Source organism: Panicum virgatum, chromosome 6N, assembly GCF_016808335.1.
Source record: "Panicum virgatum strain AP13 chromosome 6N, P.virgatum_v5, whole genome shotgun sequence".
Taxonomy (NCBI): Eukaryota; Viridiplantae; Streptophyta; class Magnoliopsida; order Poales; family Poaceae; genus Panicum; species Panicum virgatum.
In genome coordinates, this window is record NC_053150.1 from 18,100,063 (window position 1) to 18,122,382 (window position 22,320).

The 22,320-nt window shown below is 46.7% G+C and overlaps 2 protein-coding genes, 2 long non-coding RNA genes and 1 pseudogene across 10 annotated transcripts; 4 read left to right on the plus strand and 1 right to left on the minus strand.

Annotated features, from left to right (window-relative positions):
- The first annotated feature begins 4,127 nt into the window (after nucleotides 1–4,127).
- LOC120679484 (plasma membrane ATPase-like) lies at nucleotides 4,128–8,687 on the plus strand. Its single transcript, XM_039961089.1, has 9 exons — nucleotides 4,128–4,275; nucleotides 5,021–6,515; nucleotides 6,597–6,761; nucleotides 6,876–7,114; nucleotides 7,209–7,241; nucleotides 7,362–7,443; nucleotides 7,514–7,674; nucleotides 7,805–7,978; nucleotides 8,073–8,687. Exons 1-9 carry the CDS (start codon nucleotides 4,234–4,236, stop codon nucleotides 8,523–8,525), a joined length of 2,844 nt encoding a protein of 947 aa, XP_039817023.1. The 5' UTR covers nucleotides 4,128–4,233; the 3' UTR covers nucleotides 8,526–8,687.
- Nucleotides 8,688–10,259: 1,572 nt separating this feature from the next.
- Nucleotides 10,260–14,172, minus strand: LOC120679300 (ACT domain-containing protein DS12, chloroplastic-like). Of its 2 annotated transcripts, none has more exons than XM_039960855.1 (10): nucleotides 13,780–14,172; nucleotides 12,636–12,690; nucleotides 12,445–12,564; nucleotides 12,239–12,333; nucleotides 11,982–12,066; nucleotides 11,826–11,885; nucleotides 11,328–11,383; nucleotides 11,013–11,118; nucleotides 10,875–10,943; nucleotides 10,260–10,767 (listed from the first exon to the last, which is right to left on the minus strand). In XM_039960855.1, the coding sequence occupies exons 1-10, from the start codon at nucleotides 13,908–13,910 to the stop codon at nucleotides 10,705–10,707; spliced, it is 840 nt and encodes a 279-aa protein (XP_039816789.1). In that variant the 5' UTR covers nucleotides 13,911–14,172; the 3' UTR covers nucleotides 10,260–10,704. The 2 variants fall into 2 exon arrangements, with proteins under 2 accessions (XP_039816789.1, XP_039816788.1); XM_039960854.1 differs by having other exon boundaries at nucleotides 12,445–12,567; nucleotides 13,780–14,153.
- A 59-nt stretch (nucleotides 14,173–14,231) lies between these two features.
- On the plus strand, nucleotides 14,232–17,861 carry LOC120679303. 6 transcript variants are annotated; one of them, XR_005677102.1, is made up of 5 exons: nucleotides 14,384–14,817; nucleotides 15,098–15,234; nucleotides 15,470–15,515; nucleotides 16,960–17,504; nucleotides 17,593–17,861. It is a non-coding gene; the product is annotated as an uncharacterized LOC120679303 (long non-coding RNA). The 6 variants fall into 6 exon arrangements; XR_005677101.1 differs by having other exon boundaries at nucleotides 14,357–14,817; nucleotides 16,960–17,861; XR_005677105.1 differs by lacking the exon at nucleotides 14,384–14,817 and adding an exon at nucleotides 14,832–14,977 and having other exon boundaries at nucleotides 16,960–17,861.
- Nucleotides 17,862–18,730: 869 nt separating this feature from the next.
- On the plus strand, nucleotides 18,731–20,298 carry LOC120679301. Its single transcript, XR_005677100.1, has 2 exons — nucleotides 18,731–19,910; nucleotides 20,011–20,298. It is a non-coding gene; the product is annotated as an uncharacterized LOC120679301 (long non-coding RNA).
- Nucleotides 20,299–21,219: 921 nt separating this feature from the next.
- Nucleotides 21,220–22,065, plus strand: LOC120677520 (annotated as a pseudogene).
- The last annotated feature ends 255 nt before the right edge of the window (nucleotides 22,066–22,320 follow it).

The following is a 22,320-nucleotide window of genomic DNA, read 5'->3' on the forward strand; positions in this document are numbered from 1 at the left end:
CTATCAAAATCTGGGAATTGTCTATCCACATTTCTCCACTGAGACCCATCTGCAAGGTGTCTCATCAGCTGATCTTGCTTACGCTTTTCTATGTGCCACCGCATCAACTTAGCGTTTGTTTTGTTTCTGAACAAGTGCTTCAAGCGTGGTATTATCGGGAAATACCACATCACCTTAGCCGGTACTTTTTTCCTTGCGGGCTCACCGTAGACATCACCAGGATCATTTTGCCTGATCTTATACCGCTTTGCATCACAGACAGGACATGCATCCAGTTCCTCGTATTCACCACGATAGAGTATACAATCATTAGGACATGTGTGAATCTTCTGTACATCCAACCCAAGAGGGCAAACAACCTTTTTGGCTTCATAAGTTGTCGGGGGCAGTTCGTTCCCCTCTGGAAGCATCTTCTTTACAAGTCCTAGTAGCTCCTCAAATCCCTTATCTGAAACACCATTGACTGCCTTCCACTGCAGCATTTCCAGTGTGGTGCCCAATTTTTTTAACCCCTGCTTGCAATCTGGATACAACATTTTCCTGTGATCCTCCAACATCTTCTCAAACTTCTTTGACTCCTTCAAAATTTCAGCGTTTCTGTGTGCATTGACTAAAACCTGACCTAGTTCGTCAGGTGGTTGTTGTTCTTCTGCAGCATTTGCTTTTGCCTCATGCATTGGTTCATCTTCAAAGACACACGCTTCATACAAGTGAGCCCAGTCTGGGATGTTATCATCATTATTCTCTTCTTCATTGTCTTCCATCGGAACTCCAGGTTCACTGTGTTTGGTCCAAAGAGTATAGTTATCCATGAAACCCTTCTCAAAAAGGTGGACATGTAGAGTATATCATTTTGAGAACTCCTTTTGATTTCTGCAAATGCGGCATGGACATAACATGAAATCTTTCGGCGACTTGTGGGTCTTAGCAGCATTGAGGAAAGTTTTAAGACCATTAATCCACGCCATTGTGCACCGCTGGTCGTACATCCATTGTCGATCCATCTACAAATAATATATTCTCATTGGATAAGCAATTTCATTCAGTGGAAAAGAACTTAACATTTTTTTAATAACAAACATGTTTATTACATCCAACACAATTTATTCAACAACACATACATAGATTGCATTCGAAAACTAACACAAACATCCCAAAAATAAACATGCAACTTAAAAATTCGCACAACAACACATAGATTTTCAACCGTCCTTGCGTGGAAACGCAAAATGCTCTGACAGATTTCTAACTGCCCAGAAGAAGATGGCGGAGCTGGAACCTCCGGGTTTGGTGGTGACGAACCGTAATGCCACAACAAATCCTCAAGATCAAACGAAGGTTTCTCGCCCCTTTGCCATATATTCTTTTTCCAAATAATGGAGCGCTGCCCTATGAAAAGCGCTAGGTTTCTTGCACCGATGACCTACTGGAGTTGTGCCCTTCTCTCCAGAAGGACAACGATCACCCCCACCGGCGCCACTCCCTCCAGCTGCTGAAGCCATATTTTACTGGAAAATACTATTATTTTTCACAACATTATAAATTCTTACAATTACAATAAAATATGAATAAATTAATTAAAATAAATCACACTAATTTGCAAATTGATTGAAAAAACTCTTACAATTACAATGCAAATATTAATTACTATTACTATTACAATGATCAGATTAATTACTCTTACAAATAACAATGAAAATATATACAAAAGATGAAGAATTACTCTCACAATTACAATTAAAATATGTACATCATTATATCCTCATATTCGAATTGCACAGGTACTTACCATGAAGTCTGAAATGTAATAAAATTAGAGTTGCTATTGAGGCATTAGTCATCACTGTGTGTCGTGCTATGTCACAGCTCTATATAAGCCCTTATTCTTCGTCGGTCCTGACCTCACCCTATCTACATAATGAAGGATCTAGAAAGAGTTGTGACAGAGCATGCACAATGTGACTAATGCCCCAATAGCAACACTACTTCATTTATATTTCACACTTGCTGGTAAGTGTCTGTGAACTACAATGCAAAATCACATTAATTGAAATAAATATCTAATTAATTGAAATAAATATATATATCTTCTAATTATTTTGACACCCTTCAGTTTCATGCGAACACTCTTTTGATCAATATCCAGAAACCATCTATAGGGGAAAAAAACTTTATTTCGAAAAATGTATATGTCGGTAACCTCGACCATGTGGTGATGACAGTGCCTTTCGGGGGGACACGGTGCGAATCAAATATGTCGACAATAGGCAGTCGCAACACCAATATTTTCGGTTAATAGGAACACAACACTTGGCACATGCAGCATGCTCATTGATATGCTCTCATTGCAACAACGGTCACGCTGACTGCGCCAAATGCTGTGTTCGGATTAACTGAAAATGTTGGTGTTGCGACCAACCTATTAGCAATGTCCTTATAGCGCATCGTGTATCCTCGAAATGTAGTGCCATCACCGTCGAATGGAGATTAACAACGTATACTTGTTTCGAAATAAAGATTGTTTAATCTTCTAGATGGTTTCAATGTGAGCCTGAATAAATACATCACTAGAGTGTCAAAATAATCCATTCATAATACAAAAAATTCTATTATACTTCTTTCAATAATTCATTATAAAAAAATTTACTTTCCATATATGGTCATATACACAAGTAAATCACATGAACTCTCTAAACTCATTCTAAAAATTTCCATTGTACACATATACTCATCTCATTCAAAAAATTAAAAAATATACTACGGTCATTTCTAATATATAAAAATGATTGAAAAATATCTCTAAAAATTATCCACATTCAATCTAGCCATAAAAACTTCATTCAAATTGAAGTCATGGGTTCTATATACCTCAAATCAAAGAATAAATCAAAGAAATAATGCTCATTCTCACTATTTCTAAAAAAAATTCCTCTAACTATGAAGAATGAAGACAATCAATAAAGAGAGAATGAAGTTGCAAACCTTTGGCGCACTTGGATGACTAGAACACTCATTAAAACTAGAAAAAATGGCGGCAACTCTCTAAGGGGAAGAACAACCCGAGCTCGAGCTACTCTGGTGAAATGGCGCTGGCTCGGGCTCGGGGAGGAAGAAGGTGCCAATTTATAGTGGACACATTAGTACCGGCTGGTGGATCGAGCCGGTACTAACGCGCCACATTTAGTACCGGCTCGAGCCACCAGCCGGTACTAAGTTTCCTAGCGGCCATTTAGTACCGGCTGGTGGCTCCAGCCGGTACTAAATTGTCACTAGCCGTTGCAGGCGGACGTCGGGGCCTGTCGGTGGCGCACTTTAGTGCCGGCTGGAGCCACCAGCCGGTACTAATAGGTTCCCATGGCCACTGTTCCTTTGGCCTAGTACTAAATTTGCACGTTAGTACCGGCCGAAGCCGTGACCGGTACTAATGGCCGCGGACGAATGTGCGTTTTTCCAGTAGTGATTGCTGGACTTATAAGTAATATATGAATAGTATTGTTGCAAGCATATCTTGAGTTGTTAGTGCTGTGAAAAATTTTTAACACCACCCACGACTTGTTCTAAGCAGTGAGACCAGCTTATATTGTAATTATCCTACTACATCCCATTGGCACCTCTGCCGTGGTTTGAAACATGTGAAACTGCCATTAGTAGTACACCGGAGTACACTTAAAAGTTACTATTCATATTCATAAGTCAACGTGATCTTGCTCTGATCCTAGTCAACGGTCAAAATAGGGGTAAAATTACGTTGGTTATGGGTGAAATCTCGTCGACAGCAAAATCGTAAAGTTGAAAAAAAAAACAAGGGTAAATTTACAATAATTGCACTACAAAGGAGGGACAAGAACATCAATTTTCCCATGCGTATATGAGTACTAAAAAACGATTTTCTCTAAATGGAATTAAATTAAAAACAGTCCCTTACTACCGGACTCTACTAATTTTTGTAGAATACGAGTGTTTGTGTTTCGTGTACAACGGACGTGATCGATGTCCATGGGATCACGGCCATCGATAATCCGTAGCACAAGCAACGGATAGTGCAGAGCTGTGAGACGAGGCGAGACGATCGATACGCAGGCAGGCTGAAGCGGCCGGGGGCCGGCCACTATATAAGAGGCGACCCCTCGTTGCGTTCCCACCCCTCCTCATCACCGTACCGCCCCCGCATTCATCATCGTCGTCGTCCCTCCCTCCGGCGGCTGCGGCGGCGGTTGCGCCGGCGCAGCTCAGATGGCGGGGCTCGAGGAGATCAAGAATGAGGCCATCGATCTGGTACGAGCATGCACTCATCGTCCCACACTCCCGAGATCATCAAGAATGACCCTGCTGTCTGCTAGCCAGATAGCTGCTGTTTTTGTTGGCGTTGTTCTTTCTTTCCTACTGCCGTTGTCTCCTTCCTCGATTCATGGTCTGAACTTGCAGAGCCGTCCCTCTTCTCAGAATCGGATCTAGTTTGTTCGTTAATCGGTAGTCTACGACATGTGTTTCTAACGACTAGATACAATGATAGATCACGAAGAACAAACACTTCTCTTCTTCTTTAAAAGGGAAAAGAAAACATGATTTACTCGTGTGATGATAGTGCTATAATCCGTATCTTTTTCCCTTTCGAAAAGAACATACACCTGGCCTCCAATCGTCACCCAGCTGCTCAGCCAGAGTATAGTTCAGATCATACTAGAACAGATTTGCTCATCTTCTTTTGCTCCCTTTTCTCGTTGCTTGACTCACGGGTTACAACTTCCAAGCCGCTCCATGCGGCTTCCAGTTTCTCTTCCATCTGCAAAGACTGCGCCTTTTTATTCCTCCGATCCTCTTTTTCCCCCTGTTCTTGTGATCTGCAACCACCGCGCTTTTTCCGGCCGGACTCATTAATCACTGCTATCATCACTGCAACTAATCATTGATTATACACAGACACGTCGCTGTTCCAGTCTTCCAGAGCTTGCACAGATTTTCCATGGCGTCCTTATTTTTTTTGTTTGTGATGAACTGATGATGATGCGTGGCATGGCAGGAGAACATCCCCGTCGAGGAGGTGTTCCAGACCCTGAAATGCACCAAGCAGGGCCTCTCCTCGGAGGAGGCGCAGGCGCGCATCGCCGTCTTCGGCCCCAACAAGCTCGAGGAGAAGGAGGAGAGCCGGATCCTCAAGTTCCTGGGGTTCATGTGGAACCCCCTGTCGTGGGTGATGGAGGCGGCGGCGGTCATGGCCATCGCGCTCGCCAACGGCGGCGGCGAGCCGCCGGACTGGCAGGACTTCGTCGGCATCGTGGTGCTGCTGCTCCTCAACTCCACCATCTCCTACGTGGAGGAGTCCAGCGCCGGGAGCGCCGCGCAGGCGATCATGGACAACCTGGCGCCCAAGGCCAAGGTGCTCCGCGACGGCCGCTGGAGCGAGCAGGACGCCGCGGCGCTCGTCCCCGGCGACGTCGTCAGCATCAGGCTCGGCGACATCGTCCCCGCCGACGCGCGCCTGCTCGAGGGCGACCCGCTCAAGATCGACCAGTCGGCGCTCACCGGCGAGTCGCTGCCGGTGACCAAGGCGCCCGGCGACAGCGTCTACTCGGGGTCCACGTGCAAGCAGGGCGAGATCGAGGCCGTCGTCATCGCCACCGGCGTGCACACCTTCTTCGGCAAGGCGGCGCACCTCGTGGACAGCACCAACCAGGTCGGCCACTTCCAGAAGGTGCTCAGGGCCATCGGCAACTTCTGCATCGCCGCCATCGCCGTCGGCATCGTCGTCGAGGTCGTCGTCATGTACCCCATCCAGCACCGCCGGTACCGCGACGGCATCGACAACCTCCTGGTGCTCCTCATCGGCGGCATCCCCATCGCCATGCCCACCGTGCTCTCCGTCACCATGGCCATCGGCTCGCACCGGCTGGCCACGCAGGGCGCCATCACCAAGCGCATGACCGCCATCGAGGAGATGGCCGGGATGACCGTGCTGTGCAGCGACAAGACGGGCACGCTCACCGTCAACAAGCTCCGCGTCGACAGGGGCCTCATCGAGATCTTGGCCAAGGGCGTCGACGCCGACGAGGTCATCCTGCTCGCCTCCAGGGCCTCGAGGGTCGAGAACCAGGACGCCATCGACGCCGCCATGGTCGGCATGCTCGGCGACCCCAGGGAGGCCAGGGACGGCATCCAGGAGGTGCACTTCCTCCCCTTCAACCCCGTCGACAAGCGCACCGCTCTCACCTACATCAGCGCCGCCGACGGCACCTGGCACCGTGTCAGCAAGGGCGCTCCCGAGCAGATCATGGCTCTCTGCAGATGCACCGACGACGTCGTGAACAAGGTGCACGCCGTCATCGACAAGTACGCCGAGCGCGGCCTGCGGTCGCTCGCCGTCGCCAGGCAGGAGGTGCCGGAGAAGCGCAAGGACAGCCCCGGCGGCCCGTGGCAGTTCGTGGCGCTGCTGCCGCTGTTCGACCCGCCGCGGCACGACAGCGCCGAGACCATCAAGAGGGCGCTCGACCTCGGCGTCAATGTCAAGATGATCACCGGTAGAGAGATTATGATTCAGTGTTGTCACCAAGTGTGATGTGATGTGATGTGACAGTGACACCGGATGATTCATGGTGCAGGTGATCAGCTCGCCATTGCCAAGGAGACGGGAAGGAGGCTGGGGATGGGCACCAACATGTACCCCTCGTCGGCGCTGCTCGGGCAGTGCAAAGACGAAGCCATCGCCTCCATCCCCGTGGACGACCTGATCGAGAAGGCCGACGGCTTCGCCGGCGTCTTCCCGGGTGAGAATGAGCACGACTAGAGTTTGCACTTGCACCTGATTCTGATCCCTATTTGTTATTTATCCTTTTTCTTCAAAAAAAATTATTATTGATCCTGAATCCTGAATTCTGCAGAGCACAAGTACGAGATCGTCAAGAAACTGCAGGAGAGGAAGCACATCTGCGGGATGACCGGCGACGGCGTGAACGACGCGCCCGCGCTGAAGAAGGCGGACATCGGCATCGCGGTCGCCGACGCCACCGACGCGGCCAGGAGCGCTTCCGACATCGTGCTCACCGAGCCTGGGCTCAGCGTCATCATCAGCGCCGTGCTCACCAGCCGTGCCATCTTCCAGCGGATGAAGAACTACACCGTAAGCAGCGCATCGGCCTCGCAACCGCAAAATAGTAATGCAGTTTATTAGACTGATAGATGCATGTTTCTTCTCTCTTGTCACTTCTTTTCAGATTTATGCGGTGTCGATAACAATCCGAATCGTGGTAAGTTAACTTTTTTTTCCAAGGCTGAAAGGATGAATCTGTCCATGCAAGCTCTGTTCTTGTACGCACTTAGCTTGTCTGAATGCTGCTTGTTTGCTTTATCTTGACGGCAATCTGCAGCTCGGATTCATGCTCATAGCGCTGATCTGGAAGTTCGATTTCTCACCGTTTATGATACTTGTCATCGCCATCCTCAACGACGGTGAGCTCTCGCATAGCACGCTCAACTGAGCATGTTTATTTGTTGGATGCAAACAAATGGATGGATGCAGGAACGATCATGACCATCTCCAAGGACCGGGTGAAGCCGTCCCCGCACCCTGACAGCTGGAAGCTGAAGGAGATCTTCATCACCGGCATCGTGTACGGCTCCTACCTGGCCCTCATGACGGTCATCTTCTTCTGGGCCATGCGCAGCACCGACTTCTTCACGGTGAGCAGCGACCTCGATCTCTAGCTAGATGAGCAGTGAGCAGTGGCCATCATCATTTCTCCCAAATTTCTTGAGGAACTAATTAGCAACAATGTAAACCTTGTTGTTTGCTCCCGCGCGGCGGCGACAGAACACGTTCGGCGTCCGGCCGCTGCACGGCAGCCGGGACGAGATGATGTCGGCGCTGTACCTGCAGGTGAGCATCATCAGCCAGGCGCTCATCTTCGTCACGCGCTCCCGCGGCTGGTGCTTCGCCGAGATGCCCGGCCTCCTCCTCTGCGCCGCCTTCGTCGTCGCCCAGATCGTAAGCCGCGTCAAGTTGGATCGTAAAGAAACCACTAGAGCTATATCCATTACCACCCCTGTTCCTGATCCTGTGATCCATGCATCGATGGCAGATGGCGACTCTGGTGGCGGTGTACCCGACGATCCGGTTCGCGCACATCCGCGGCATCGGGTGGGGCTGGGCGGGCGCGATCTGGGCCTACAGCGCCGTCACCTTCCTGCCGCTGGACGTGTTCAAGTTCGGCATCTGGTACGCGCTGAGCGGCCGGGCGTGGGACACGCTGTTCGAGCACAAGATCGCCTTCACCGGGAAGAAGGACTACGGCCGGGAGGAGCGGGAGGCGCAGTGGGCGACGGCGCAGCGCACGCTGCACGGCCTGCAGACGCCGGAGCTCGGCGAGCGCGGCGGCGGCTACCGCGAGCTCTCGGAGATCGCCGAGCAGGCCAGGCGCCGCGCCGAGGTGGCCAGGCTCCGGGAGCTCGGCACGCTCAAGGGGCAGGTCGAGTCGGTCGTCAGGCTCAAGGGGCTCGACATGGAGGGCATCCAGCAGCACTACAGCGTGTGAGGCGATGGTGCCATGCGCGCGATCGCCGGATCCGGCAGCCGCCGCCCAATGCCCCGTCGCGCATTTTCAGCGACGGCGCCGCCGCCTGTAAACTGATTTTTTTTTCGCGAATGTGACTGAGCACGTGTTTTATTAAGAGGAAAGTAAAACGACTATTACAAATCTTAAGGCCCAGGCTATTAAGGCGAAAACGAAGCACATCACACAAGTGGCACTCGACCCGTACACAAATAAGAACAGCAAGAAATATAGGGGGAACACGGGCAAACCCACAAACCTAGGAACGACCACCACCAAACCTGCAAAAAAAATACTACAAGCCATAGGATGTAAAGGTCGACAACACGACAAAGACGGCGGCAAAGCATCCGCCACGGCAACGAATAGAAGGGCGGCAAAGCATCCGCAAGACGACGACCTTTGCAACCCGGACAATACAGCTGAAATGAGCGAAGCCAGGTAGACAACCACCACCACCACCACCACCATCGGCAGAGCTTCCAAAACGATGCCTCCAGCGAGGGAACGACGCTACGCGCCGTCATCGTCCGACCAAAAGGTCAAGGTTTTCACCCGGAAAGCACATTGGAGCGGAGGGAAGAGGGGTGAAAAATGACGCCTTCAACAAGGTCAACGGCGCCGGAAGGCGTCGCCGTCATTGGTCTGCAAGCAGACCTAGGCTTTCGCCTTCACCCAATCCCTCCTCGAAGCCGAAGGCTGAGGAGCGGCATAGCGCTGAAGAGCTCGCCAGAGGGCCGGCCGCAGACCCCAAGACGCGGACGTCCAGGACGGCAGCATGCCCCGGAACGAGCGGCGGAGGCGTAGAGCCGCCACAGGCGCAGCAAGCCACAACCCCCCAGGGCGAGCGACGACGACGACGCAGCCACCGGAGGCGCAACCCGAGCCCTGGGCCGAGCAGCGGCGGTGGCCACCAGCCCACAGGCCGCCCCAGACCAGAGCCGAGCCCCGGGTCTGGCGACGGCGGCGGCAGGCGGCGGCGCCCCGCGCCTCACCGGAGCCGAGGCCCCAGCGGCGAGGGCGGCCCGCCAGCGGGCCAGGCAGGTGCGAGTGGCAGCGCCCCGGACCGGCAGCTGGCCACGCGAGGGCCGGTCGGATGTGGGTGGCCGCCCCACAGGCACGACGACGGTGGCGCAGGGACCACCGAGGCCATGGGGCAGGCCCGGCGGCAACCGCCCAGGCGAGAGCAGATCCGCCCAGGGGCCGGTCAGATCCGGTGACCCTATCGCCGGATCTGGTCCCTGGCAACCGGCGGCGGCGAGGGAAGAAGGGGTGGCCGACCCGGTCATGGAGTTCGAGGGAAGGGGCAGAGAGGAGAGGAGAGGGGAGGGGAAGCGGGCTAGCCGGCTTCGGCAGTCGCCGGCGGCGGCGGCCACCAGAGGCGGCGAACGGCGGAGGGTTGGACGGCGGCGCCGGAATCGCCCCCAGGGAGGGCGACGCCCTGTAAACTGAATTCGGTGTCAATTAAAAAAGACGTCTGTTGTTCGTCCTAGGCTGCTGCCTTGCTGATGATTAATGGCGCAAGGCGTGCCTTAAGTACGTTGGTTTTGGCTTAATGCGGTTTGTTAACACTTGGGAGGTGCAAAAGCTACATATGTAACAGCAGACCAGAGTGTAGTATATTTCTGAATAAACTGGGAAATAACAGCAGAGATGCAAATGCAATGGTTGTGGTGATGCCATTTCTTTATATACTATGATGCACTCTCAAAGAAATTGTCTAATCGTTAACCAGAAGATTAACATATGTAACTTCATTAATCTGACAATTAAATGTACACAACGAATACAGCATTCTATCCCAACATTGGATGTGGATGATGGCCCCCAAAATGTTCCATCTTATTTATCACCAGATGTGCACCTGGATGATGGCCCCCACAATGTTCCATCTTATTTATCACCAGGTAGCAAATAATCATGTGTTACATGCTTTAAGCATCGCAATCTTTGAAACTTCATACAGCAGATTCCCCTTCATTCCAAGGAAAAATACCATAAGGTGTGGCACCATAGCATCAAGTATACCTCCTCTGATCCATCTTCAAAAAATTATTGTGCGTATTTCAGCATACTATCCCGTTCATGTGAATCCCATCACACAAATTAGGTAAATGACTGAGGCGGGGCATTATTGTGCGTATTTCAGCATACTATCTGGCTAGAAGCTGGCATCTTCTGTTGTCGGCCGCCTCAAGAAATAGCGCAAGCTATTAGAAAGAACCTGCAGAGATGAGACAAATCAGAATCGCGGTACTAAAATTCCGTACTAGCATGAGTTTGTTTAGAGTCGGATTCTCTAGCCAAAAGAACAGGTATTGTAATATTTACCTGTTGCAAAGCCTTGCTCACAGCTTTGCCCCTATAACTGACATGGAATTTTGCTTTAGCCAGTAGCCCCTGAAAGATAGAATATGTCAGGAGATGAATGGTTCCTTGCATGAGCAGACTTCAGACAACTAGTCTCACCTCAGTATCAAACTCTCCAGATTGGACAGTTACGTTGGTATCGGAGATGGCCTTAACAAGATCAACAAGTAACCCTGGACGATCAGCGGCTTCCACCACAAGTAAGCTGAAATGGAACAACATAGGAGATCAAATCACTTTCACATTATAGGGTAGGAGTTATTAAATAATCCAGTTCCCATTGATGAAATGATAGCAATTGGTCAAGCAAGGAAAGCACAACACATCTGTAACAGAAACTGAAATACATGTAGGCAATGTGTTATTCATTCGGATTATGTTCTCATACTGCACCAGGTAAGAAAGATGGCATACTTTCTTTCAGGGCCATCATCATAGATATCTACATGGGTTGCTATGTCCACATCGACCTGCCGATCAACAAGTGAACAACATTTATAAGGTTTACAAATCTCAAAGAAGAGAGACATAATTCTGACGCTATAGTTGATCACAATTCCATGGCCATTATATCATGTGAAGTCCAGTCAAGGATGTTCTATGGAGAACAGATCTAGATATGAAGTGATACCAGATAAGACTTTTTGATTTAGTTAAGAATTCCATAGCAACGAAGCAGAACCCCCCCCCCCCCCCCCACACACACCCAACCAACGGACAAAAAGAAAAACCAAAGAGGACACTGTAGAAATTAGTGTCTTGTACATCATTGTGTGCTCTTTCTTTCTCATGATAGTTATGGACAAATGAGTTGGTTTAGTGGACCTCCAGGGGCACATTGACACGTTTTCAGTTCAATATGGGAACCATCAATAAAGGTGAGCCACTGACGTGAATCACTTTAGGCAATACCTGTTCTGCAGGGACTTCTGGCCCAAATGTTGCTCCCATAGCCAATTGACTGCTGGACTCCTGGTACCAAATTAACAACACTATTTTCACATTAGCGACACTATAAATTTATAAAAGTAAAAATAAAAAGATAGAGCAAAAGTTGAAGTCGGTTACCGGATGATATTGTATCATGTTGTTAATGATCGTCAACCGTACTGCTTCTAACAACTCTGGGTCATCAATTTTGCGGCCAGTGGACCTGTAGAGCATTCCTGTCACTCATTCTAGGCAAGAACTGATAGATGCAGAAAAGTACAACAAAGAAAGACGTCATATTCTGTTGTAAGTTGGACACTGAACTTATATGGGAGATTCCTCATGTCAATTTTTACATATTTGATGAAACAGCGTAGGAAAGAAGATCCACTTACGATTTAGTTATAGAAAACTTGTTATGCTTGCCGGTAGAATCAAGGCAGACACTAGCTTTAACAACATTTAACCCCAAGTTCTTCAGGGCACTCATCTGCACGTCAAACAGATCTTATTTTATCAGGACAATTCTCACGATCTAAGAGATGTTAATAAAATTATCTAGTGGTGCAAATATAATGAGAATTTAATGTGAGCAACATACTGTATCAACAAGATCACCAAGACGGTCACCCAAGGTTACTTCTACAATGGTTGCATCCGGATCTGAGTCTTGATCTATTATAACTTTCGGGATAGGATCTGTATCGGTGTTGCTCCCATCCTGCTAACCAAAGTATATGTGGTTGAACAAGCAAGTTCATCCAATGCTTTTTGGTAACCTATGCTATGTACCTCAACAGCCGCAGGGGAAGTAGCCCTAGGAACCCTCACAGCTGAAAAGGACAATCTGAAGAGAGGAAAGGATCAGTTGCAAACACTCTAAATTGAAGAGAAAAATATAATGGAGGTTATATATAGAAAAGATGAAATAACAAAAGACTGTAGGTTAGTATTAACATCACTGCACTCCACAGCAACTAGACTATGAACCTCTAAAGGAAAACTCATGCAGTCTTTTCGACATATTATGAGTGTCTCCTTACTTTGGTTTTACATTATGATAGAGACTGATAATCAGTACTTCCCTGCAGTTCCAGGAAACCCCAGACTTTCTATCAACCTACTTGTTGCTGAAAATGGAGATTCAACAGACCATATAATCTTTTAATCTATACATCAGAATCGTGAAAATTGTCTGAACCCATGATATTTAGAAAGTGACTCTTGCCTTACAAGGCACTAGACGTGGACAAGATAATATATTGACAAATCCTTAATGCAAAAAATACCCATATGGGTGAAATTCAATGATGTGTGGCTAGACTGGTTTATTCACAGAGTAAGTTAATGTTTTCCAAGTGTGCAACTAGCCAACTAGGCATTAAGAAAAGACTAAAACAAGCTTAGAACAAGATTACAGCACTTTAGATTTGTGGGACTTCCGAGCCTCATTCAAAACCGTGAAATGGAAGCTAGGCACCTGTCGATACACATCGCACAGGCTCATACAGCATATAACTGATATGAGCCCCCAGGGCACATGCATTAATTCACCAATCAGCACCATCACTTAACTACAGTATCATCAAGAAAGAAAATTTAAAAAAAAACTGCTTACCAATTTCCGATCCCTTTTCATTAAGCAAACCAACAAGTACTATACTCTGCAACTCAAACAGAATCAAAGGATCCAAGAAACAAGGTGTGCCATAATGATGTGAATTATCAACCTGTCCTAACAAATTCAGGAAAAAGAAGCTACAATCCCATCACAGCACAAGTATATTCTCTGCAACACAGCTCGAACCTTTGAAACATCCTACCATAACAAAAAAAGGAAATACGGACTACTAAGCAAAGGCTCGGAATCTAGTCCTGGTGCACCCAAAAGGGGGAGGAAAAAAACTGAATCTTGGCCAATGACCAATCCCCTCACCTCAGCTTAGCAGGCGCCGCCAGGGCAAGAGGCCGCCACCGGCCAAGAACCGCGGCACCGCGCGCCGAGACGCCAGTGCACGGCCGGAGGGTACCGGCGGCGGCGGCAACGGTCACGGCCATTTCGGCCATCTCTCTCCTCCAAGAAACGGGCGGACGGGGATCCAATCCGATCCAGTGCAGGAACCCGAGTGGCCAAGAAACAGGGAGCGGGCGGATGAGGAGGCGGTGCTACAAAGGCGAAGGCGAAGGCGATGGGATCATGACGAGGATGTCTGCGGCTGTCGCGGCCGCTCTATCCATAGGATGACGGGAATGGGAGGTGGCCTCGTGCTGTCCTCTCTGCTCTTCCCTCCGCCTCAGCCTCACCTCAAGCTTCCTCCTCGGGATATTTATAACAGATTTACTTGTTTTGTTTTAGGGTCAGTTGGATCCATGCCACTCTAATTTTTTGAAATTGGATCTCGTGTTGAAATTCATGCCATTGAGTGGCATGATTTTCAACATGACACTCAATTTCATGGAGTTGTGGTGGTATGAATCGAATTTTCCCTTTGTTTTAAGGTGCCTTAAATCTTATATTGGTGTAAGTGGAAGGTATCAATCGTTCTATCGGCAACCAACTAGTCTGATGACTTTGTATAGTATTATGTAATAATCGGGTCCATTTTTTATGTATCGCCCGTTTGATTGTTATCAGGCCCGTCGTTCTGTCTTCTAAAATCCGTCTCTACGTTAGCGGGTTTGTTATTGTAACTGAAACCCGTTTTGGTTCTCACAGTCCAATCTCACGACTTGACCTCTGTGACTCTTCCTCCTCCATTCCTTTCTCCTGTTCCTCCGTTCCCATTCTAGATTGGTTACGGACGGAGGCAAAGGCTTCTGTTGGGCTCGCCGGCGGCGCCCACCTAAGAGCCAGCCCCGCTGCTCACCATTGGCGCAGGGGCCCTGGGGTTGGGGCGTTGCTCGTCGCCTCGCTTGGGGGTGGAGGTGGAAGGGGCGGCTCGTGGTCAACGCTTCACTGGCGACGTCAAGGAAGGTAGGTCTCCTTCTTGTGCCCTTTAGATGTTGTCGTTGTTCTGTTCCCTGATGCCCTGTTGGATGGAGGCCCGTGTGGGCATGTAGCAGCGCAAGCAAGTCCATGTGGGCACTAGGGTTTCGGCCTAGTTCTGTGCAATCCGCGATAGTGTCGATTTGTGGTTTGTTTTGTTGATTTATGGTTCGATTAGTCGATGCGTGTTCTGATTTTTGGTTTGAATCGAGGTATGTGGCTGATTCCCTCCTTATTCATGTGGTTGCCCCTTGTTTCCTTTGGTTAGATCTGCTCGAGAGGTCAATTCCTTTGGCATGACGAGCTTTGGTGACTCCTCTCCATAGCAACTTGTTGTCTAGGTGGATTGATACACAAAATTTCAGGACATGTCGATGAAGGGGGTGCTGGTGAAACTGTGATTAGGTATTCGACATTGCTTTTGCACTAGGCATACTACTGTACCTGTCCTTGTGTCCAATGTTGTTAGGTGCATAGTAGTAGTGGTTCATGCCTTTAATTGTTTTGATCAGTAGAATATATGAGCAGCCTCTAGTTGTTGTGTCAGAGAAGCAATTTAGTCTTCATAGTGGTAGTGTTTAATGTTAGCTTGCATTAATCCCTGTTTGCTTGCAATATAATCTCATTTTTTTGTTCATAGGGTCAACACTTATCACAAGCTAAAAGGCTACTAGAAGAGAACCATGGTGGGTTCTAATCATTATGCATTGCAGATAGAAATTTCTGCTAAGATGTGAATTTTTTAAATTTGAGATTACTTAATCTGAGTTATGTTACTCCCTTCTCTGTTCTAGGTTCTAAGTACTTGGAGTTATCTAAATTTACTTCAGTCTTAAATATATGCAGAATCTCCAATATTATTGTCTGGTTATATGTTTGGTGTGCCTACATGCTTTGTCTCCCTGTTGATCTATTTTGAGCATTTTAGTGAGTTCATTCTGAACATATGATGGGTATCTTCATTCATTTTGTGTGCTGTAGGACGAGTAGATATAGTATGCTGATTTTTTGTCCCCTACACTACTGTCTGCAACTATTTTACTTTTTGCATTATTATTGGTAATGTCATGCAAACTGTAACTTGTATCGCAATAGATAGTTCAATTTTAATTGGATACTTTGGTAAGCATTAGTGTGAATTTTCTAGTCGGCATCTGCTATGATTTTTTAGTTGTCTTTTATTTTTTAGATGTGGATCAGGCATACATGTTCCTCATTCTTTTTTTAGAACGTGATAGGTAGTTTCCTCCTCATTTTCGTTAGCATATATATGCCGAGCATTTGAGTTTGTTTCATTTTTGTGGAGAACCCGGCCATTAGCTTTTGTTTGGCTGTATTTTAGAAAACATGATCATTTTTTATAACTGAACTGTTGTTGTTTTTATAATACCTAAAATTTCAGAATTATTATACTAGAATTACACCCTCAATTAGTATAGTAATTTCTAGTTTGTTACCGTGAAATATGAAAATGTGCATTACTTCACTAGAATTTCTATGCAAAATTTTACCCAAATTTTTTTTATTTCTCCCTAGTCTATTTTTTTCTGGGATTCAAGGTGTGTAGTTGAGGAGTTGAGAAAGGGAGAACTTAGGTGAAGAACTTCTCCTTTGTTTATAGTGGCTATAAAATGATAAGTAACTAGATTCTCTGATTTAAAAGCTTTCTTTGTATTATCTGATTTAATAAAAAAAACTGATAGCTTATGTTCTTGTTGCATGTACTTGTCATACTTTGTTCAACCTAAAAACTACCATATTCGATCTCTTTTTCCCCCTAATTTGTTTATTTGTCATTGTTGTTCTGATTTAAAAATGATTTTTCTCTATTCTGATTTGGTCAATATCAGTTTGGTGTATATAAAGTCATAAGCATTTAGGTTTGCTTCCACCATCGCCTCAATCATTCCCTTTTCACCTGTGGTTCAAGTTATCCTTGAGATGATTTAAGAAAAATACTTATGAGTATTAGTTAAAAAAATTCTTACTCTCGAGATAGTTTAGAATTTGTGGATTTTATTGGATACTTGATTGACCATCATGGGACTGAGATCTGTATAGCTACCACTTCCCTGTGCCAGTTAGATGTTATTGTGTTACTTATAGCAGATACTTGTTTCTGTGATGCAGGTTGGTGGGTTGATGAAAAAACTTGCCATCTGTTGCAGCACTGACAGCCAAGCGAGATGGTGAGATCAGGAAAGCTGCTCTAAATACACTTGCAATTACCTACAAAAACCTTGGTATGGACCCATGTTTTTCTTACCATTTTGAGTAGCTGATATTTCATTTTATGCTTATAGCCGCCTTTTTGATGCATTTCCAATTGAACCCTTTAGCTGGTTTACATTGTTATGAATTAAATGAAACATTTTCATTGCAATTGTTCATTCTGAAATGGCTCCTGCACATTTGGCTGAGCAGCAGCCGTTCTTTGATTCTGAAATGGCTCCTACATGTTTGCCTCTGGCTGAAATGACTCCAGCCCAAAATAGAGTAGCTCAACACAGTGATTCATGGTTATTACAGTCTTAGTATTTACAAGTTTTAGTTCCTGTCTTTGGTGTAAGTCATGAAGCATTGTGTTGTAAGTATGGACCTGTACTTTTTTTAAATGTCTGCTCTTTGAGAAGTCTAGGCAGAAACCCCAAGAAAGGATGTCTGCTCTTTTTTATGTGAGTTTTTCCTTGCATTCAACTTAGGAAGCTATAATTTGGTATGGATGCTTTCTTAACTGTGTTGTTTTCAATGGCAAATTTGTAGGTACTGAAACAGAGTCTATGCTCATGGCATGTGGTATTCCATTTGCTAAAGGTTTTCACTGAGGTAGATGGTAGGGTGCTACAAACCTCCAAGGTTACTTATAACTGTTTCTTCCTTATTTCTTCCCCTTTTGTTTTAATAGAACTATAGTAGCATAAATCTGTTGTATTACTTTTTGGTGCAGCTCAAAAGTTATAATTGAGAAGTGTAGCGAAAATGGCCTCTCATGCCATATTTCAATATAATGTTTTGGTGATTGATATAGACAACACAACACTTGGACTAATATGATTGTTAAGATGACCATTCTCAGGCTTTTAGGTTCAAGTGATGACAAAGAGAGGATAAGCGTAGATAGGCCCGAAGGATTCGAAGATTGAAGAGACCGTGAAGAAACCAAGTCAAAATAATCAAGACAAAGATATTTTAGTATCACCGGTTGAACCGACGCTAAGAAAATTACATACGTCGGTGCATTGACTTGAAGCATGTCTAGGAGTTTTGGTAACACCGGTTGAACCGACGCCAGGAAAGTTGAATACGTCGGTGCAATGAACTCAGCAGCTGAGGCAAAATCTATACACCGGATGAACTGACGCTAGATATTGGTGAACGTCGGTGCAGTTGTCCAAAGAGTTAGTTTTTCAGCAACTACACTCACTGGTTAAACCGACGCTGCACGGTTGATTACGTCGGTCGATTGAGGTAGCCGTTGAAGTATAACGGCTAGTTGGAAAATGCACTCACAGGTTAAACCGGTGATGACAAAAACGGGAGCATCGGTTTAAATAGTGATAGCGCTTTTTGTCAGCCTTTTTCCAACGGCTAGTTTGGGGTGTGTGGGCTATATATATATGCCACCCCACGGCTCATTTGAGAGTGCTGGATACCAAGGAAGTATACAAGAGCCAAAGATCATCTCCAACCATCATAGAGCTTCATTGTACATCATATAGGCTTAAGCACATTTGTGAGAGTGCTTAGTGCTTGTAATAGGGATTAGTTCTTGCGAGAGTTCCCTTGAGAGAAGTCTTGCTGCGGCAAGCAATCCTTGTGATCCGTCGTGTGACCCTCCGACTTGGTGTGGAGTGGCAACAACACTTTGTGCGGGGGAAGAAGAGACCCCCTCCTTGGTGGAGAAGCTCCGTAGTGGATTTCGGCTGGGTGACCGAGAGAGACGGTGGCGGTGCACGAGACTCGGTGTCTTGTGGGCACTTGCTTTTGCTTGCCGGCATCGCCTTGGTGGCGTAGTGCAAGACAGTGATCGGAAGAGCCTCGGTGTCCTGTGGACGTAGGCGTTTGTGCCGAACCACGTTACATGACCGTGTCTACTCGGGAGTTTGCATCCCTCTTGCACTTACCTCTTTACTTACTATATTACGTTTCCGCATTTACTTTATCTTGTGTGCCTTTTCTTTCCTAGTTAGTTTGATTAGGATTGGCTATAGGTTGCAAGTCTTTTAGGGGTAAGTAGAGAGTAGCATAGATAAACCTTAGTCATAACTAGCATGTGTAGGACGTGTTAGGTTTATCTCATGCAAATAGATTGAGCCCTAGGATAGAAAGCGATTAGCGACCCTATTCACCCCCTCCCCCTCTAGGGTCGGACATCCCGGTGATCCTTGCAAGAAGACATCTTTACAAGCAATGGGAGATGGAAGTTCAACAATAAGGTCAGCATGTGTAGAGTGTAATTTCTTATTGTTTGTATGCTGAGATGAATGGTTTCTACAAATACTTATTTGAAATTATGTCCCCCAAAGGCAATGTTGAAAAATGCGTAGCAGTCAACTTTTTCGAATGCTGTAATGTCAGGGACCTTGTCCGACACACGTAGTCTTCTACTGTGAGTGTACATGCAATCTTTCTTTTCATGTTTATTTTAACTCAATAAAGCTTATGTGTTTATCCTATCATGTAGGTGGCCTGCACATCTTTATATTTGATAGTTGGCTGCATAGTTGTGGAACTCTAAAATTTACAATATTTAAAGCTGCTTTATTCAAAGACCAATCTGAATGCCATTATCTCAAAATGGATGATCCTTTGTTGTCTAATATATGGGCCATGCCTTGTGTACATGCCATTGCCATTGCCATTTCTCGTTACTATGCTCTTCTCCGTTCCTAGTATATGTTTGTTTGCTCATTAAGTTAATTGCAGACTGAACTTTATGGAAGAGTTGCTTTGCAGTGGTCAATCTGTCTTGATTCATTCTGCAATTTTACTGAAATTCTACTCACTGCAATTACTGAACTAGTGTGTTTTTTTACTTGCAGTGCTGATGTCAAAGAAGAAATTTTGTGCTGAGAATTGAGGTTAGTATCCTATTATTCATGATGTGCTACCATCAATTTTCTTTAGGAATTCTGAAGTGGTGTAGCACTGCAGCCTAAAATGGTACTATCTTTTTTTCAGGAATTAGGAAGTAGTTTAGTAATGGAGCCTGAAATGCTATTGTCCAGTTTTTAGGGAGCTATCTGAATTTGTGGCCAGGTGGTCTGCAGCATATGCTACTACACGATAGCTGTTCTTTTGGTGTGAACTGATGCCAGTCTGAGTCTGATATTTGTGTGGACTGATCCCAGTCTGAATATTTGTGTGAACGGTGTGAGAATTTGTTATCTGTGTATTTATTATCTATTAACTAAAAACAAGTGTCAAATTAGAGCAGCATGTTCAAGGAGGGTGATGACTTTATTATTATATTATATCATGTATTACTATCCATATAAATATATATTATATACATAATTATTTTAAGAATCATTCAAATTATTTGATATATTGTGTATTCACCAATGTATGCAACACGATGGCTACAAAGATTATATTATTCACTAGATCACCATGATTCATGTGTCTAAGAGTGAATTAAATATCTAGCAGACAGCTATAAACACCGCGAAGCCCAACATATAACACAATGCTTACCATGATTCATGTCTAGACCATTGAACGATGCGAAGTTCGGCCCAGCTATAATTTGAATTCAGATAAACACACAACATGTCAACAAACAGCCCAACATGGTTCAATTCAGCCCAAAACCAGGCCTAACAGATGCATGAACAGTACAAAGCGGAATCGGTAAGCCCAACGTTCAAATCTGTTCGGTACATGTGTATTCAAATGTATTAGTAGTATTATATGCATCTTTGGATGAACATCCAATGGTCTAGAGTAGTGACTTACATATAAACAAAAAATAAGTCACCCAAAAAAAGTGACTTACACATAACAAAAATTAAGTCACTTTACAGGGAGACAGACCCTATTTATATGGGTTAGTTGGATCATTATAATTATTTAAATTCACTGATCTGCCATTACAATTCGTCTTATTAAAATTGTGCCAATACAATTCTAAAACTCTCCGAAACATACTCCTACATACCTTTTCGATGTGTTTCTCAAAATTTACAGACCAAAATACTCCTTATCCTCTTCTTCCTCTCATCCCCTCCTTCCTCCCTCTCTCTCTCCATTGGCAGACCCCGCCGCCGTTCGCGTCGAGGATTCTGGCGACGGCGGGCGCGCGCTCAGGTGGCTCAGCGCGGCGGCGCGCGAACAGAGCTAGACGGCTCGGTGCGGCAGGGCGTGGCTAGAGGCGGAGGTGCAGCGCGCGTGCGAGTCCGGCAGGAGGCTCGACCCGGCGGTTCCGCAGGCGGCGATGAGCGACGAGCCGCCGCCGAAACGTACGCTGGTGTTCACGTTCGGCACGCTGAAGTGCGGCTTCTCCAACCACACGCTGCTGCAGGAGCTGGCTTCGAGCGGGAACGCCTCCTTCGTGGGCGCTGCCGTGACGGCGTGGCAGCTGCCGCTGGTGTGCGGGCCCTACCGCGTGCCCTTCCTCTTGAACCTCCCCGGCGAGGGGACCGCGTGGCCGGGGAGCTCTACGCCGTGACGGCCCCGGGCCTAGCGCGCCTGGACGAGCTGGAGGGCGTTTCCCGCGCGCACTACGAGCGCCTGCCTATCGCCGTGGACATCGCCGAGGGCGGCTGCGCGAGGATGGACGACGTCGTGGCCTACTACGCGCACCGGGACTAGCCGCCGAGCTTTGGCTAGCAGCAGGGGGAAGGGGTACCCGGAGTACTGCAACGCCGTGGCAGACGGCTACGTGCGGCGCAAGGAGAGGCGGCAAGGACAGACCTTCCTCGAGCAGATCCGCATCTTCGTCTCCTCCCGATCCTAGGCTCCTAGCTGCCTTGTTGCTGCTGTCGTTGGATTGGATTCCCCCATGGATCCGAACGCCATGGAGAGAGATGGAGAGAAGGCGATTAGAGGAAGAAGAAGACTGAGGGCAATTTGGTCCAAAATTTTTTAGAAATACAGTGAAGGTACATAGTGGCATGCTTTGAAGAGTTATGAAATTATAATGACACGGTTCCAATATGACGAATTGTAATGGTATATCAGTGAACTCGGATAATTGTAATGGCATAGATCCAATTAACTCTATTTATATCTGTATACCTCACTCCATCGCTACTCCTCTTTCATTGCACAGAAAAAATCTCTACTCTTCTTTGTGTGATGTCCCTTTCTGACAGAAATCCGGAGTTTTCCAACATGAGAAAATGCATGCTGGGATGGAAATGCGGTGGTGTGGTGATGAGGACAAGTGCAGATAAGTGTTGGGGGGGGGGGGGGGTTGTTTCTTGCTGATGCAGGTGGTAGGATAATGGAGGTGTTACTGGACCCATGGTCGGGTCCACGGGACGAAAG

What these genes read in the sequence shown, in the direction of transcription:
- LOC120679484 (XM_039961089.1), top strand. Translation starts at nt 4,234, where the DNA reads ATGGCGGGGCTCGAGGAGATCAAGAATGAGGCCATCGATCTG. An exon ending in CTTCGCCGGCGTCTTCCCGG is followed by an intron (nt 6,762 to 6,875) that starts GTGAGAATGAGC and finishes TGAATTCTGCAG; the next exon opens with AGCACAAGTACGAGATCGTC. An exon ending in CCTTCGTCGTCGCCCAGATC is followed by an intron (nt 7,979 to 8,072) that starts GTAAGCCGCGTC and finishes CATCGATGGCAG; the next exon opens with ATGGCGACTCTGGTGGCGGT.
- LOC120679300 (XM_039960854.1), bottom strand. Translation starts at nt 13,910, where the DNA reads ATGGCCGAAATGGCCGTGACCGTTGCCGCCGCCGCCGGTACCCTCCGG. An exon ending in TTGGTGATCTTGTTGATACA is followed by an intron (nt 12,334 to 12,444) that starts GTATGTTGCTCA and finishes TTTGACGTGCAG; the next exon opens with ATGAGTGCCCTGAAGAACTT. An exon ending in GATGATGGCCCTGAAAGAAA is followed by an intron (nt 11,119 to 11,327) that starts GTATGCCATCTT and finishes GTTCCATTTCAG; the next exon opens with CTTACTTGTGGTGGAAGCCG.